At 33.7% G+C, this 13,235-nt stretch overlaps 1 protein-coding gene across 1 annotated transcript in view; it reads right to left on the bottom strand.

Annotated features, from left to right (window-relative positions):
- GLYAT (glycine-N-acyltransferase) overlaps nucleotides 1–13,235 on the bottom strand; it is a 33,450-nt gene that overhangs the window by 3,334 nt on the left and 16,881 nt on the right. The window contains exons 2-4 of the mRNA XM_011968430.1: nucleotides 12,378–12,473; nucleotides 3,243–3,350; nucleotides 674–800 (exon numbers count right to left, since the gene is read on the bottom strand). Coding sequence (XP_011823820.1) covers nucleotides 674–800; nucleotides 3,243–3,350; nucleotides 12,378–12,458 — 316 coding nt within the window. The 5' untranslated portion in view covers nucleotides 12,459–12,473. The remainder of the gene's footprint in view (nucleotides 1–673; nucleotides 801–3,242; nucleotides 3,351–12,377; nucleotides 12,474–13,235) is intronic.

Below are 13,235 nucleotides of genomic sequence, written 5' to 3'. Positions count from 1 at the left end.
CAGATGAGGCCAGTGGAAGAACTGCTTTGCAAAGTTCAGCCCAAATGGTTGATTCATAGAATTATTAGGTTTGCCATGCAGCAAACGTTACTAACATGTCCAAGTATTATGCTAAGCATTTCCTAGTCACCTTCATTGAATCTTTTCAGTGCCTTGTGTGTTAGGTAACATTATTATCCTCATTTTTATATGTGACGAACATAATCTCAGAGAGGTTAAATCACTTAACTAAGATTACACTGCAAGTAACAGTCAAATGCCATCCTAGGGAATCTCCAGAGAGCATAGTTGGAACCATGACAGTTGTTCTTGGTGACCTGGGAAGTATTCTATGGCCAAATAAGCTATCATTTTTATTACCAGAATAGAAGGCCAGAGGGAAGGCTCTTCTTCAGCATCCAGTCACCCTAAAAGGTCTGGATACAGCTGCAAAATATGTCATAAATCCTTGGTACCAAGGAATTATACTATGGTTCCCTTTATGAAGCCCATTATTTGCCAATTTTAGGGTTTCCCACACTATTCACCACCATTTACAGGTATAGTTACCACACAGTAACAAAACTGACAGCAGGCTGGGAGTCTGGAGCTTGGAGGAAGGAGGTATAAGTCACATGAAAACTTGCTCAGGACACATAAGTGAGTCAGCACACATCCCATTCCTCTTACTTACTTTGAATCTGTAAATGCTGTTTCCAATTGATGAGTTCTGGTGAACCAAGGAATTCCTGACAGTTTTGGAGGTCTTTGGAGTAGATTTGGTAAGTATTGGTATAGTGATCAAGGTCATCTGTCATATCCTGTTATCATTAGGAAAAAGGAAATAAAACACATCCTTATATTTTATGATTACATATAATTTTATACTGTGATATTTCTAAGTAATAAAATATTGGTAATTTTATTGGTGCATCACAATTATTTCTTTTTTATTGATACATAATATTTGTAAAAATTTACGGGGTATGTGTAATATTCTGTTATGTGAATAGAATGTTTAATGATCAAGTCACAGTTTTCATCACCCAGAATATTTATTATTTCCATGTGTTGAGAACATTTCAAGTCCTCCTTCAATCTACTTTGAAATATACAATACATTGCTGTTAACTATAGTCACCCTATGTCAAACATTAGAACTTATTTCCTTTATCTAACTATGGGTTTATATGCATATAATTATTTCTGAATTATTTAAATAATGAGATAAAGATCAAAGATTCAGCTATTCAATTTATATTGGAAAATTCCAGAACAATACTATTCATTATCCATATAACACGTTAAAATTTCAAATAAAGGACATAATCATTTAGAAAACATTCCTCTTACCACCATCATCCTCAACAGGAAGAAGAGAGAGGCAATTGACAAGGGAAAGCTTATGTTGAAAGAATAAATTTTACTACAGTTCAGATACTTGCAGAATACACAAACTATGACCACAGCAGTATGAATCTTGATATTGATACCAAAGAAGATTAAAAACCAATTCGAAATGCCTTCTTTGAAAAATGTAACGGTTAAACCAATTGCAGTTCCAGAGAAACAAACAATCCACTTACTCAGAAACAGCTCCTCAAATTAGTAAATGACAGATACAATTATTTACAGGAAGAAGGCGGATGAAAATATTACCACAACTAGTATGGAATTAAAAAACTTTTTAAAAAGTTGGAAAATGTTGCACAAAAAACATACTCACAAGTCAGCAATGATACCACTGACACATTTTGTTGCTTAAGACTACATTTAAAATATCAAATAATTTTATTTTGGTTTAGTTTTCATACCATAAATTATTTCATATACTATTTATTTTTAAATTTTGATTGGCAAATAAAAAATGTATATATTTATGAATAATATGTTGTGTTGAAATATGTATACATTTTGAAATGGCTAAATCAGGGTAATTAGCATATGTATTGCTTCACATATGTTGAACCTGGAGGACATTATACTAAGTGAAATAAGCCAAACACAGAAAGGCAGGTACCTCATGATCTCCTTTGTATGTAGAATGTAAAAAAGTTGAACTCATAGAAGTAGAGAGTAGAATGGTAGTTGTCAGCAGGTAAGGTGGGGGAAAGTAGAGGAATTGGGAAATTGTTAGTCAAAAGATATGAAATTTCAGTTATAATAGGAGGAATAAGTTCAAGAGATATATTGTACAACTCGGTAACTCTAGTTAATAACAATGTATTGTATTCTTTAAAATTGCTAAGAAAGTAGATTTTAAGTGTTCCCACAACAAAGTGATTTTTAATAACTTTATTAGTATTAAAAGTATATTTGTGTTTTCTGATGTTTTGAAATAAGCTTATGCATTTTTATCTTGAAATGTGTTAATTGTTTAGTTTCAATAATTTTTAAGTGTTTCCTCAAATGTGTATAGAAGTTCTAGCATTATAGTTTTGCTTTTTATAGTTGATAGGGTTTGGCTGTGTCCCCACCCAAACCTCAACTTTAGTTATAGTTCTTATAATCCCCACATGTAATTGGAGGGACCAGATGGAGATAATTGAATCATGGGGGTGGTTTCCCCCATCCTGTCTTTGTGATAGTAAGTTTTCATGAGATCTGATGGTTTTATAAGGGGCTTCACCATTTTCTCAGCTGTCATTCTTTCTCCTGCCACCATGTGAAGAAGGTCGTGTTTGCTTCCCCTTCTGTCAGGACTGTAAGTTTCCTGAGGCCTTCCCAGACATGCTGTACCGTGAGTCAATTAAATCTCTTTCCTTTATAAATTACCCTGTCTCTGATATGCCTTTATTAGTAGCATGAGAACGGACTAATACAATAGTCACTCTAACTCATTGCCCTTTTTTACAACTTCATGTCTGTGCCCTTGCTGTTTTCTCTGGTTAGAATGTCCACTTTTCCTTGTAATCCTGACAAAAAACATATGTTTCCTACAAAATCCAGTTCAGATGACATCTCCACCAAGAAGTCTGTTGAACTTATCTGGTAGCCCCATCTTTGACTTTCATAATTTAATCAGGTTTTACTTGGCCTATTTCTGTATCCTGTTTATCTTCTGTTTCTGTATAGTTCACACTGAATTTTAATTTATCTGTTGATCTATCTTGTCTTCCAGACTCTGAGCTTCTTGAGGATGGGGACTTGTTGACTATCACTATGATTTACTTCTGTATGCCCTGCCTTTACCATATTGCTAAGAATGTAATAGGCACACAGCTAATATAAATGTAGAAGAATATTCATACATGAAACCTTACCTGCTCCTGAGGGCAGACAACCACTGTATTAAAATCAGGCCACTTGTCTACCACAGCCTTCAGATTGAACGGATTTCCATGGTTTATGTGAAAGACGGTTCCATAAACCTGTGGGATCCCAAGAAATTGAGAGGGTTGGTTTATTAGAAAAAGACAGCAAAGTTTCTTGCTTGATTAGGACAATAATTATTTCTATAAAATCATGACATTTTATGATACAAAGTAGCCAAATGGAGAATCTAGGTCAAACAGTCTCTGTGTGCTATTTTTTAATCTGTACACACAGAGGGCAGACAACCACTGTATTAAAATCAGGCCACTTGTCCACCAGAGCCTTTAGATTAAACATATTTTTGTTCAATAATAAAATTACTGATATTTGCTATTTTTCATCACTGAACATATTGCGTACCTATTTCTCTATTCAGAAACATACTGTTTTCAACTTTTCACTTAAATAAATAATTCTTTATAGAATGTTCTTTCACAGGAATCTTTGCATGCATACCTAACATTTTCTTAAAATATCCAGAAGAGTAATTGTTGGTTTAAAGGCTATATACATGTTTAAAACTCTTTAGCATTGTTTCCATATAACTCTCTGGAGAGCTTAACTGAATTCTCATCAGTCAGCAGAGACTATAGCCTATTGCTCAAGAGAATAAGCTTGGGGAACCCTAGCCTGGATCCAGTCTTAGATCCCCACCCCTGCCCTGTTGGACAAACTAATGAGAGAGAGGGGTGCAAGAGAGGGTAGGATGTGAGAATGAGTGAGAGTAAACCCCACAGACAGTAAGTGTCCTTATGATTTTGGGGTTGTGGTATGCAGTAGTGGATGTCAGCATAGATCTCATGACCATTGTGAACATGAAGCTTCAGCTGATACCAGCATGGAAATACACCAAAAAGGTGCTGTGCACTTGAATGCTTTCCATCAAGGATAGATGATAGAACTATACCAGTATATTTCCCTCCTGCTGCCCCCTATCCCACATGAAATACTGATGTCAGACTAGAGAATGAAGATGAAAACATTTCTAAATTGACTAAGTCTGAGTTTATCTGAATTAATTCTGTTTTCAGCTATGGGTGGAGGCTTAATATGGAAATTTAGTACAGTTTTGGCAAAATATAATGGTTACATTTTTACACATTTGTACCTGGGGCCTGTTAAAATGTATTTACACTACAATATTATCCATTGCAAAATATGAAAATATGTGAAACTGTTATTTTTTTCTTATTGTTGTGGCCTAATTTATTAAAACTCCTTTGTAGTCCTACTGAACCCCAATCCTAGTGTGAACCCAGACAATCTAAGACAAGTCTCAGTTAATTTAGAAAGTTTATTTTGCCAAGATTGAGTACACACCCGTGAAACAGCCTTGGGAAGTCCTGATGACACATGCCCAAGGTGACTGGGGCACAGCTTGGTTTTATACATTTTAGGGAGGTATGATACCTCCATCATTATATATAAGAAATACACTGGTTCAGTTTGGAAAAGTGGGACATCTTGAAGCAAGGACAGGAATACTTGAAACAGGGAAGAAGCTTTCAGGTCACAGATAGGTGAGACACAAATGTTGCATTCTTTTGAGTTCCTGATTAGCCTTTCCAAAGGAGGCAATCAGATATGCATCTATCTTAGTAACTTTGAATAGAATGGGAGACAAGTTTGCCCTAAGCGGTTTCCAGGTTGGGTTTTCTTTAGGGGTTGGGGGGCCCAAGATATTTTCCTTTCATATCCCCCCACCCTTTTTTTGTAAAGTCTTTTGGAGAAAGCATTTTACAATAAAATGAGCCTCTGGTCTCAGGTTTCATTTAATGTCTTATGGCTAGGACAGTTTATTTCTAGATGGGTAGGTCCCAAAAGCTCATTTTTAGCAGATTGTGAAGTCTCATGTCCTGTGAAGAGAAAACAGCAGTGAAAGGGAGAAAAAACAACAACAAACAAAAGAACAATTCTGGAAAAATAGATATAGGCCACATTACTCTAAAATTCATACATTAATAGGCATCTTTGAAAGTGGCTTATGTATGTAAATAGGTTGCTGTTATTTTTTTCTGAAGTTTAAGTTGTTTGGCTTCAGTTTGCAGGGTTTTAAGAAAGCACAGCTTAGTTTTCAGTGACTTCAAATTAGTAGAAATGAAAAAAAAAGAAGAAAAATAAATTTAAAACATTATTTTGAAGACTTGTAGCCAAGAAAAATAGAATTCATTTCAAATTGTAGAAAATAATAAAAATTGAAAAATAACATTAGGCAAAACTAGAATCTAACAACAGGTGTACTATAGTTTTGAAATATAGATTTTTTTCTCTCTCCAGTTTCCCATTTTTACTAAAAACAAATTATGGTAGGACTAGTTTGCTTTATTATACTTGGCCTAATTATTTGTGTACAGTGCAGCAAGAATAATTATTTTTATATAGGTTTTTAAATTGGCTTTGATGAAACTTTGTTCCATAGGAGGAATCTCAGATCAGACTTTTTTAAAGCAAAGCCTAGTCGTGAATTTGTGCCATCAAATACCTATGAGTTGAATGAATTTCCTCTCCTCTTGAGGTTCTACATTAAACCTAGGGCTTCTGTGCCTGTCAGAAAGTGACATTCTTTACTTACCACACTCAGAAACCCTGTACAGGGACTGCGTACACAAAATATAAGGCCATTTTTTTTCTCAAGGGCTTTATTAACTCCATAAGTCAAGTTTGATTTTTTAAAGGAAAGCAGTTAAAGCCTTCATAAAATAACCAATTTCTCCAATTGTTTCCTGTTAGAAATGAAAACAGATTTATTGCACTTATGCAAATAAATGTATTGCCATAAGTTAAGAATACTCACAATTTCCAAATTCTGGAGAAATCTGGTAGCGAGAAACAAATATGCTCCAAAGTTTGTTCATAGAAGTATACTAAATTGTTAAAAGCTGTCAGTAGCTCAAAAGAAAAGTTTTAAGACTCTGATAAACAAAGGATCAGCAAACATTTTAAATAAAATGTTAAAAAGATTGGTTCAGTACATGTAGTTAATTCCTATTTTGTTTGATACTCATTAACATTTTATCTCTCTATGAGTCCTGAAAGTTTTTTCTCTATTCTGATGTTGCAATCTCCAAAGTTATCAGAAACCTGCATTTAAGAGCACCTGTTGGAGTTTTATAGCTGATTATAAAACTACCTTCTAAAGAGCACCAAAACAAGACAACAATTTTCCATGGATAAAAAAAGACATAGTCAAAAGACACAACTGACAAGAAAATTTGTTACCCCTGTGGCACACAATGTGATTGTTACTGATAATGTATACTAAATTATATTATAATTACAGGAGTTTCCCATAATTTTGGAACACATACCAATAACATATTTGTACAAATACAACCCAAAGAAAACCAAACACCATTTCATATTTGGCAATGCCTTCTGTATAATTTTTATACCAAATAAGCCAAATTGTGTCATTTTTGGACTTAGGGGAACCTACTATCTTAAAGAATTAGGTCAGAAAAAGACATAATTTATAATTCAATTTTGGAAAGTTTGTCAAATATAAGTTTAAAACACTTGAAATTACAAAATAGGATTACAGGTCATTGTAAAGTCATTTATTTAACCAAAGTGAAAGTCAAAGACTTCAAAAAACAGTGAAAACCTTCATGTTTTGAGAGAAGAAATTTATTTTTCTTAATAAGACGCCCTAATGAAAACAGCATGAAGCCAATTACATTTGTTTTTCAAAATCTGTAAACAGTCTATAAAATTTAATCTGGATTATAAAATGTAACTTCCTTGAACCTCTTACAACCTTTATTAAGGAGTCAGTTAATGCTTCAAGAAAACCTTGTTAATCTGACACAGGGGTCCATATACTGGTTTTTCATCAATGTTCCTTTGACATTAATGATTAATTTATACAGAAAGTAAACTTACATATAAACTTATTTTGTCTTTCAAAATCAGCCATTACACTCTTACATGCCCAACTCCTCCACAATAGTCCCTGGGCCTTGAGGAGTTGAATAGCTTTAATTTATTGCCCAGTGTCTCAGGAATGCAGTTTATTTTTATTGGCATTTTCTACAGGGCCTGAAGATGATGCTTTAATCGCTATCAGTGTTTAAAATTTAGCAGGACTTGGTATTCTTTATAGACACAGGAGTTAAAATTCTGTGATTCAATGTTACAAGGACTTTAAAAGCATATACAGGGAGATACGTGGATGTAATAATCTTAATTTAAAAAATTTTATCTCACTTTTTTTCTAAGCAAATGAAAACTTAATAATATGACAACTTGATTATGTAAACTATTTTTTTTTTTTTTTTGAGACGGAGTCTCGCTCTGTCGCCCAGGCTGGAGTGCAGTGGCCGGACTGTCTCTTATACACATCTAGATGTGTATAAGAGACAGCCGTGTTAGCCAGGATGGTCTCGATCTCCTGACCTCGTGATCCGCCCGTCTTGGCCTCCCAAAGTGCTGGGATTACAGGCTTGAGCCACCATGCCTGGCCTGATTATATAAACTTTTTAAATACATAAATCCTCTTATTGTGACTTACACCGATTGTTCATGACATGCTTGGACTTTCTGGTTTGTCCTGAACATCCCTCCTTTTTAAACAACTACTTATTTTATTTTAGGATTAAATTTACCACACAAGATTCTGTCTTACATAAAATTATCTCTCCTTAAGCTTTTTTTACCTAAAAAAAACCTTCTTTTAAAAATAGCTTTTTTATATCTTTTTTTAGTCCTAGTCCCTTTTACCTTGTTTTATATATAAACTTTAAATCACCTTTGAATTGGAAAAAACTTGTTCACCTCTTAAAAAAAAAAGGAACTTTTTTTGGTTTGATTTTAGCAAGAATATTTTCCTACAATATACTTTTATGGGAAGATGTCCAACTAAGGAAATGTCTATTATTTAATTTAATATAATTTCATATGCTAAATTATCACAGTTTGCTTACAAATATCCCATTACATTACCCCAATTATTTTAATTATTTTCCTGGATTATTTATGAAAACTGTGATATTCATGATTTAAAGTTATAAAACTACCATTGCAAAATCATAACTGAGACAGTGAAAACAGATTTGACCTAATTGACTCCATCTTGCTTTTAACCTCCAAGCTGTCCTCATTCATTCCTGGACGTAGGCCTAATTAACTTTGGGAGAAACTTGGTTTATAGTTTAGCTTTGAAACAAAGAGAATAACAGTCTTTTCCCCAAACAAACCTCCTTATTGACTGTGGAGCAGACTGCCTAAACCCACAGGATTAGAAGTTATGGTAATCTTACTAAATTAAAGATGCAGCTATTTTCATTAAACCCATATCAATGTCTTATTTATTAAAAATTATGCAAGCTATGATAATCTTGTTTGGGTCTGGGTTCATAGTTATGTAACCTCTATGCCAAACATTGACACCTTACAGTATTTGGCAGGGATAAGTATGAAATTTGCTTGATTAATAAATGTAAACAAAATTTATGCTGGGAATTCTTAAGACATTTCTACTATTACTTTACCAAAAATTTTAAAGCTAGCTTATTTATTAAAGATTTTTATTTAAGTTACATAAACTTGAAAAAGCATTTGACTAGTCTTTTCTCTTTTAGTATCTAATTTAAGCACTTTTATTTTTTCTTTAAGTTGATTAATTAGAGCTCTTTTATATATTTTCAGTAGTGAAATATTTTGTACACAACACATGAATACATATAAAGATGAATTAGACATGCTGATGGAAGTACATTTTATAGATTTATAAAGACCCCCACCCCCTTTTTTTTTTTTTTTGGAATTTCAGATTCTTGGCAACCTGTTTCAAAACCCTAGGAAGCTGTCAGATAAACAGCCTTAAATTTGCACATTAAAGGAAACAACTCAGGTGAAAATCAAATAGTAAAATTTACATCATAAGGTTCAGAGAGAAAAAGTCTGGTGATGCTAGAAGAAGTTGTTTTTATTTTTCTTTTAGCTAAATTAAAAATAAAATTAAACTTCATTTTTTTTCTTAAATACCCAAGTAGCCTTTGTTGCAATAACTATATTAGTTTAAAAAAATCAGGTGAAAACAGAATTCAGTCAACGGAGAAGAAAAAAAAAAAAATCAGGTGAAAACAGAATTCAGTCAACTGAGAAGAAAAAAAAAAGCTTTTGCACAAAAATAGACAAGGTCTTAGGAGAGAAAAATAAACAAAAAATAAAAGCATGAAGGCCTTCCAAATACAAACATGCACATATGAACACATACACACATACATCTTGGATGTTAGGTTTTTAATTAAGCTGACTTTTAACAATTGAGCTCCTTAATTTTTTTAAAAAAATCTTATTACAATATTTCAGTTAAGACAAAATGCTGCTTTTTCAGAAGTATAGCCATTGCTCTTTCAGTTTGGTCTGGCTGGCAAAAAGGTGGCCTTATAATGTAAATAAAGCTGCTTTAATAGTTAAAATTCAAAATCTTTTTTTTTTCTTTTGCTAGCCATTTTCCTCCCACATCAGAGGTCTTATTCCTCATAACTTAGGGTTCTCCTTTCGATTTGACCAAGAAAAATACAAAGAACAAAAATGTTAAGCAAAACTAACAATGATCACACAAATTATATGATTTCTGAGCACTGTAAGTGTAAGCAGAAATTAACACTAGGTAGTTGTTAAATGCTAACTTTAGTTGTGTAAAAAGTAAAGTAGAGGTTCCTCTTCAAAGAGACCTTCCTCCCCATCTAATTAGGAATAAATAAACTTTATAATTTTACCAGATCAGAGGAGATCAGGGATTCTCTGGAGGGGGTGCTTGCAGACCTCAGCAAATTGGCCTATTAGTTTGAGCCATAAAGGTAGCCATACTGGTACCAAGGACCGATAGGAGATTTGTCAAAGGTCAGGGCATCTCCACTCAGAATCTTCCCCATGGTTACCAAAATCTGAACCCCGAAAACCAGTGACAGGTCTCAGTTAATTTGGAAAGTTTATTTTGCCAAGGTTGAGGATGTGCCCCTGACACAGCCTCAGGAAGTCCTGATGACATGTGCCCAAGGAGGTCAGGGCACAACTTGGTTTTATATATTTTAGGGAGATATGAGACCTCAATCAATACACGTAAGAAGTACATTGGTTCAGTTTGGAAAGGTGAGACATATTGAAACAAGGGACATTTTGAAGCAATGGCAGGAAGACTTGAAGCAGGGAGAAAGCTTTCAGGTCACAGATATATGAGGCACAAACAGTTCATTCTTTTGAGTTTCTGATTAGCCTTTCCAGAGAGGCAATCAGATATGCATCTATCTTAGCAACTTTGAATAAATAGAATGGGAGGCAAGTTTGCCCTAAGCAGTTTCCAGCTTGAGTTTTCTTTTGTGATTTTGGTGGCCCAAGATATTTTCCTTTCACACTAGTGAACAGAACATAGTGAGGCAGCTGTTATCAGTTGAATCAGTTGTAGTGGACATCTTTATGCATTTTACATCTAACACTCAGAAGAATGGATGGACATTTTCTTAACTAGGCCTCAATTAATTGTTGAGTAATAGTGAATTCTAGGTTATACACCCCCATCAAAAGCAAGGGGTATAAAAAATTTTAGAGTTCCATTAGGGGAAAGTGTATGTCTTTTAGTATGCAACCAAAGAGGAGGAATGCTATTTCCTCTGAGGGTTTCCTTATCTCACCACAGAGGGGCTCCAAGAAGGAATCACTGGGAAACATCTAGAGTTTTCTCAAAATGTTTAGGATCCATTTAACACAAGGAATAAGGAGAAATTTAAGGCGGAAAATTCTACATCACAGAGTATTGAAAAAAATGTTTAGCCTAGAGAATTTTTAAAAGTAGCCACTTATTATAAAAATACCTCAAGTAAGTATACATACAGTGTCTAACTAATATGCCTTCCAAGAAAAATGTTCTGTCTCTCTGGGAGTTGTTTGGATCGTAAAGATCGTTGTGTGAAGGCATTTAAATATTAGGTAATTTTGATTAATGTTAGTAGGAGCTGAAAGGTGGGTAACTTTAGATTTGGATTAGTTTACTTGAAGCCATATTGTGTTGTTAATAAATAAAGAATAAAGCTTGTTGTCTCATTAATTCATCTCTAATGAATGAAAATAAAACTATATAATCACAAATAAAAGAATGCTAATATTTTCTCCTTTATACTGAAAGAAGGGAATAGCAAATCATTTAGGGAATGGGTAATTTGAATGTATTTATCTGAAATGTATGTACTATATAGGAATGTCTTCCAAAACAATACAAATGTAAAAATAATTGTCCACTAAAGAGATACACACACACACATACACATGAACAATTGTACTTGAGTTCCATTGGAGTGAGCCATATCCATTTGGTTGCTAAATATATATATATATACAGACAAGAATCTGACTGTGTCATTGGAACTGCTCTTGCATAGTTCTGGATGTAGGCATTTACATATATATAAAAAATATATATATGTAAAACAATATAAAACATAGATATATATGTAAAGCATATATATATATATAACACATATATATGTGTTTTACTTAATTCTGAGACCTCTAATTATTAATACCAGTTAAGAGAGATACTGGGAGCTAGCCTTAAAGTAACTCAACATGCCTTAAATTCAGAGCAATTGGGAAATACATTAAAATATAAATTGATCTGTTATTAATTTCAAAGAAGACTCATTCTGGTTAACCTCTCACTGGCAAGTGTCCTTTTGTAATAAACAAGTTAAACATTAATATGCAGCCTCAGTCAACTTTGTAGAACTCTGGGCAAATTTCAAGTGTTATTATAAAATGCTTCTTGGAAAGGAGCAAGGAAGTAATTTTTTGAGTCAGCACAGAGCAAAAGGTAGTGTTTAGACTAAGGCATAACTATGTTCATATCATAGCATTGCAACTCAGTATTTGTGGTATACTGAGAAAATTAATTAACTGAGTCTTCATTTTCTTATCAGCAACATGGACATGATAGTAAACATCTTATAGAGAGGTAAGGCAAACTAAATGAGAGAAAACATGAAATGTGCCTGGCTCAAAATAGGTGCATCATAAATGTCAATCCCTTTCCCTCCTGTTTCACAGCAAGTTTGTCTTCTTTACTCAGAATTTTCCATTATCACCTTTAAGGATGCTGGGAGACTCTTCCTCAAGGATTTCTCCAGCATCTGCAGCATCTGGGCACCTTGTAATGGTAACATCATGGAGGATACCTTAGCCTAGAAAGACAACCAAGAAACATACAGGAGTGAGAAGAGCTAGAGGAGATTCTGAAACAAGAGTAGCAGGTTCTGTATTAATGACCAGGTTTTCCTTTAGTGCCTTTTAACTGCGGTCCTCAGCAAATCCAAGAGAAGATGAGACTGGTGGAAAACTCAAGGATCTTTCTCTGAGTTATTCAGGTCTTTTTTCTTACCCTTTGATGAATTCTAGCCATTAGTTTCATTTTAGGTTAAAAAGCACATTTTTAAATACACATAATATCTTTTGAATTGTAGTTGCTATCAGTGATTCTCCTGACTCCTCTGAGAATGTGTTGTGTAAACTTGGGAAAGTTATTTAGTCTCTCTGTACTTTGGTTTGCTCAAAGGTAGATGGGATAATAGCACTATATCAGAATTTTTGTGAGGATTAAAGGAATGAATACCTGCAATGTGCTTAGTAGAGTGTCGGTCTTACAGTAAGCACTGAACATTTGTTATTTATTCGATTACTACCACCACTCCTCTTTTCCTCCTCTTCCTTTTCTTCTTTCTCTCCACTTCAACCAAAGTCCTATATATTGCATGATGTTTTTATATGGGCATTTTAATAAAGGGCATTCTGACATGGTCTAAATATAAACAATTAACCTTTCAAAAATTATTACTGGGTCATATTCAAAACTTGTACTCTCACCAAGCCTCACACTTTGAAGCTAATTCCATCTCTAAGCCTTCAACTAGGATCTGTGGTACATTTTGTAGAAATTACTAGGTAAT

The sequence above is a fragment of the Mandrillus leucophaeus genome, unplaced genomic scaffold, assembly GCF_000951045.1.
Source record: "Mandrillus leucophaeus isolate KB7577 unplaced genomic scaffold, Mleu.le_1.0 Scaffold842, whole genome shotgun sequence".
NCBI lineage: Eukaryota > Metazoa > Chordata > Mammalia > Primates > Cercopithecidae > Mandrillus > Mandrillus leucophaeus.
Note: the sequence above shows the minus strand (reverse complement) of the source record. Positions and strands in the feature narration are given on the sequence as shown.